Genomic DNA, 5,419 nt, shown 5'->3' on the forward strand with positions numbered 1-5,419 from the left:
TCTTTTTAACTAATATCTTCATTGATATAATTATTTTTTATGATCAATTATATTATAAATTTTAATAAATGTATGTTAAAGTACAATGATCTTATTTATAATTTAACATAATTATAAATATATTTTTATTATTTAAAAATTTATCAGTAATTCTGATTTTAACGATCGTCCAACAACTAGCTCAATCTGTTAATTTTCGTTACATTTTCATACATTTTTTGTGCTGTGTAGATTAAAATGCTCTTATAAATCATATAATTTTACTTATTTTTTAAAAAAATTATGATTTTTTTATTGGACTAAATGTTTTTTTTTTTAACAATGTTTCATATTTTCGACCCAACTCGTCCGATTTGTTTACAAATTTTTATTTTTTTGAAGAAAAGTACAATAAGTGTAAAATTAAGAATTTCAGGCATTTTTTCAAAGATTACATAATTTCACAAATATCATATGATATTTGTAATTTAATAAATTTCAATTTCAAATAATAAATAGCAACTCGATGAAAATTTCCATTTGAAAGTTAGTCGAGGTACAATATTGAACACACTCAAACGATCATCTGAGTATTCGACAAACTCAGTAAAAGGAAGGGATACCAAGCCACACAAACCTACAAAATACAACTAGATTTAGATTTTAAGAAACATCAAATAATAATAGAATCATATTTTTCATAAAATTATTAATTTATAATATTGAAGGGCTCATAAATTTATATAAGGATCTTCAGAAAAATTATTTTTTATTAGTTTATCGAAATTATTAAATTTTGATCTGGGCCCAAGTCGGGACCGAGAAAAAATATCAATTTATCGAGCATTAATTTATGATGTTCTACTGTATTTGATTTTTTTTATTAAACTATACACACACTCGAAATTCAAATATGATATTTTTTACAGTAAAATCTTGTGCCCGAATCATTGAATTGTCTTCTTGGAATTTCTTTATGTTTGATTTGAGAATTCTTGGTTCAGTGTATGTGACAATTAAGAAGGGGGTCTAATTCTAAGTTCATGAATTAAGAATTAGATGTTAGGATTTGGTACATAGTAATTAAGTGTGTGACAATTGGAGTTTGGAATGGGGTTTCCAGAATTTATCAATCAAAATATAGGAATTAGGATTTGGTGCTTAGTAATTATGCTATTCAAAGTTTGGACAAATGTTTTTATATCCAATTGGAAGATATGATGATACATATATATATTTGAAAAAATACAAGCAACCCTCTTATAATATCATAAATGAGCAAATTATCCCTTTATACAAAAACAAATAGCGATTTACCTCTCTATAATTTTTAAAATACAAAAATTTACCTCCCTATGTTTTCCAAAATGAAGCAATTTATATCCCTATATAAGGAGATAAATTGCTTCATTCTAAAAAGTACAGGGAATAAATTGCTATATTTTTTTCATAGGGGAGTAATGTGCTCATTTTCAATATCACAGAGGAGTAAATTGCTATTCACCCTATATATATATAAGTAACATAAAAAAGAAAAAGTACCACTTTTTTTCGTCTATATTATTATACAGAGAAGGGGACTTATAGATACCAAAGGGTGGTTTTTCATACCACTTACGTCAAAAATTATGTTTTACTAAAATACCCTTCAACTTAATTTAATTTTACCCACTTTCTTTAGCCACAACCTCTTTAGAATTATTATAATACCACTACACCAAATTGTTACAAAAAATACCCATTTAATTTCCGAGTCATGTTAAATTAACCGCTCAGTCAAGTTCTTTTTGAAAATTAATTTCATGCAATTACGTGGACTCAAGAATTAAATGTAATCCCATTTTATTTAAACTTATTGTTAATCGAAATAACATAATAGTATTTATTTTTGCATGTATATATAATCATTATTTTCAATATAACATCTATCATAAAATTGTCAATTTTTAATTTAATTTGAGTAAAACATGTATTAGTAATTAATGGATTAAAAAAAGTTACTAAATAGCTTTTGCATGTGAGTACGTAAGGCAATGACAAATTTTAATATAAAAAAATGATTATGAACTTTGGTAAAACAAAAATATTATTAAATATTATGCATGCAAGTAGTGTGTGCCGCTGTATCTATTATTATAATTTATAGCCTATTATAAAGGAAAAAGGGTTTATAGACTCAGCGTGGTAGTTTTGATATCATTACACTAAATTATTTTAATATCTAAAATATCTTTCGACTTACCAACTCCTGTGAAATTAACAATTCAATAAAGTTTCTTTAGGAAATTAATTCTGCAATTATATCTACTCAAAAATTAAATTAAATTTATTCCCATTTTATTTAGGTTTCTTGTTAATTGAAATTGAAATAACATATTGGTATTTATTTTGCATGTATATATAGTCATCATTATCAATATAACATATATTTGCAAATTAAGTGTCAATTTTTAATTTAATTCGAGTAAGTTATGTAATGATAATTAACGCATTAAAAAAAATATCAGACCGTTCTGTAAAGGAATGTCAAATTTTGATATAAAGGAACAAAATATGAGTTTTTAATAAATTAAAAATATTACTAAAATTTATACGCGCAGATACTACGTGCCGCCGCATCTAGTCTTTATAAATTATAACAACTCAATTCTAATGTCAATATTTCTCTTGTGAAAATAGTACTTTTCGTCTCATATATTTGGGTCATTATATTTTTTGTCTAATTAGTTGCGGGATTCATACGAAATACCTGCAAGAAGTCAAGTCTTGGTAACCGTATGGGCGATCGGGATAGACCCCAAGTATTGGGAGGATGCAGAGGATTTTAAACCAGAGAGATTTCTTGAAAGCCAGGTTGATTTCCAGGGGAACTGCTTAGAATTCAAATTCCAACAAGTTCGTATATACCTAACCAATCAAAATAACACAAACACCAAATAATATCATAAATTATAATATATAAAAATACATTAATCAATTTTGACTACTACTATAGTTGTAAGATGATTATTGACGGTTTCAACAATCGATCAACGGGCAAATTGAAAATAACTAGATGAGAAGTATATCGTGTTTATTATATGATTGACTATTAGGAAGAAGTAATCTAAAAGCAATTAGTACAGTTATTACGCAGATTGGATCTTTTGCTACAAATCATATTTAATCTCTTACTTCATCAACATACACACGACCTGTGTATAAAGATGACATTATTTATTTTATTTAAAGCAAAATTTCATACATGTGGTATGTGTATGCTGAACGGAGTAGGAGATGACGTAATATTATTTTTATTTATACATATCACGTGTGTAAGTTGTAGGACATAGAAGATGGAATAGAATCTGCATCAGAAAATCCAATGCGATAGATAAACTGAGCTTGGTTGGTTTCTGCTCAACTAGAAAAAGGCCTCCTAACAATAGGAATGACGTAAAGATTAGCTTTCCTTCTGGCAGACACCCCGGAGAACTCAGTCATGTCCATTTCTTCTGGTTTCATTCCATTAGGAAGAATCCAATCAAAATGGTAGAGGAGCATTGCCAGTGCTAACTCAACATTTGCAATAGCAAATGAGATTCCAGGGCAAATCCTCCTTCCAGCACCAAAAGGGATGAATTCTAAGCAGTTCCCCTGGAAATCAACCTGTTTTTCAAGAAATCTCTCTGGTTTAAATTCCTCTGCATCCTCCCAATACTCGGAGTCTGTCCCGATAGCCCATACGTTTACCAAGACTCGACTTCTTGCAGGTATTTCGTATCCGTTAATCTCATACCGCTCTTTGTTTTGTCTTGGAAGCAGCAGAGCTCCTGGTGGATGCAGCCTGAGAGTCTCTTTGATCACTAATTTTAGGTACTTGAGTTCATCAAAGTATGCCTCATTGACACGGCCTTTGCCATCGAAAACCTGTCTCACCTCGTCCTGCGCCTTGATCAAGACACTGGGATTTCTGACCATTTCGGCCATTGCCCAATCGATAGTTGTGGTTGGTGCCTCAATCCCACCACCGAACATGTCCTGTTTTACTGAAAACGTTGAGTTTTCATAAGGAAAGATGTCAAATTATTTAGAGTTTGAACGAGAAAATACTGACCGCCAGGACGGCTTTTATGTTTTCTATAGTTAGTGGCAGTTCAAGCGATCCACTATCCCGGACTCTCAAGAGGACATCTGCTAGATCTTCATGGTTTCCCCTGTCTGCAGCATCCACTCGTCTGTGCTCCTCGATGATGTTTCCGATTATCCTGTCTGTTTGTTGATGCACTCTTTCGAGCTTCCTCTTCAACCCGGTTATCCAACTCAATAATTTGAGAGAAGGATAGACATCAGCAATATGAAAGGTTGACATGAACTCCATACCTTCTTTGACAATCGCTATGAATTTTACGTGCTCTTCGGTCTTCTTCCCAAAGGTTGCTCTGGCCATGATCTCATAATTTGCCATGCAAAGTTTTTGCGTCAAATTGATCGGTGATCCTTCCTGCAAAACTATCCATCTGCAGAGGTCCGACATTTCTTCCTCCCTAATGGGCCGGAACGACTCCACACGCTTGGCGCTCAAGAGCTCCAGCGTGCAGATTTTTCGCATTTGTCTCCAGTACTCACTGTATGGAGCAAACACAATGTCTTTGTTTCCGTAGCAACAAATTTCTGACATAAGCACCGTCGACCTGGAGGCAAAGTCGATGTCGTGTGTTTTCAAGAACTGTCGTGCAGTTTCGGATGAGGATGCAACAATAATGTTAACTTCACCTAGCTGCAGGTGCATCAGGGGCCCATATTTCTTGGCCAAGTCTCTTAGAGTACGGTGGGGTGGGTTCGAGCCAGCAAAAAGGTGCAAGCTCCCGATGAAAGGCAACTTCCGTGGCCCCGGAGGGAGATTCAACTTCGGCTTATTAATTTTAGAGAAATTTGTAAGTTTTCGAACAACGAGTACAAGTACAAAAACCGAAATAAGAACTATGAAAGAGAAGACCCCAAACTCCATGAAGATAGTAAAGAAGGAGCTCACTCAATGGTAAGAAAAAAGAACTACTCTTGCAGATGATTAGGTTGGATTTAGTTGCATTTCATTGTTTTATAGGTGGGAGAAGTTTCATTTTACTTTGTCTCATAGCTTAGGTTAGGTAAAAAATGCAATTTAGCCCACTTTTATATTATAAATATGCAATTATCCCCCTATGAAAAATAAATTAGCAATTTATCTCTCTGTATTTTTTAAAATATTGCAATTTATCCCCTGTATTTTTTAAAATAAAGCTATATACCTTCCTAGACAAGGGGTAAATTGCTTCATTTTAAAAAATATAAAGGGATAATTTACTATATTTTTATAGAGAGGTAATTTGCTTATTTGAAATATCACAAGGAATTAAATTGCATTAAATCTGTTTAGGTTATGCTCAGTTTGGAGCGCATTAATTATGGATTATTCATT

At 31.8% G+C, this 5,419-nt stretch overlaps 1 protein-coding gene across 1 annotated transcript; it reads right to left on the reverse strand.

Annotated features, from left to right (window-relative positions):
• On the reverse strand, window positions 3,234-5,014 carry LOC105161143 (premnaspirodiene oxygenase-like). Its single transcript, XM_011078741.2, has 2 exons — window positions 4,076-5,014; window positions 3,234-3,999 (listed from the first exon to the last, which is right to left on the reverse strand). The coding sequence occupies exons 1-2, from the start codon at window positions 4,967-4,969 to the stop codon at window positions 3,379-3,381; spliced, it is 1,515 nt and encodes a 504-aa protein (XP_011077043.1). The 5' UTR covers window positions 4,970-5,014; the 3' UTR covers window positions 3,234-3,378.

Source organism: Sesamum indicum, linkage group LG4 (genome assembly GCF_000512975.1).
Source record: "Sesamum indicum cultivar Zhongzhi No. 13 linkage group LG4, S_indicum_v1.0, whole genome shotgun sequence".
Classification (NCBI taxonomy): Eukaryota; Viridiplantae; Streptophyta; class Magnoliopsida; order Lamiales; family Pedaliaceae; genus Sesamum; species Sesamum indicum.

Coding starts and splice junctions, on each gene's coding strand:
- LOC105161143 (XM_011078741.2), bottom strand. CDS start 4,969: ATGGAGTTTGGGGTCTTCTCTTTCATAGTTCTTATTTCGGTTTTTGTA. Junction 4,000..4,075: donor ACATAAAAGCCGTCCTGGCG/GTCAGTATTTTC, acceptor TCAGTAAAACAG/GACATGTTCGGTGGTGGGAT.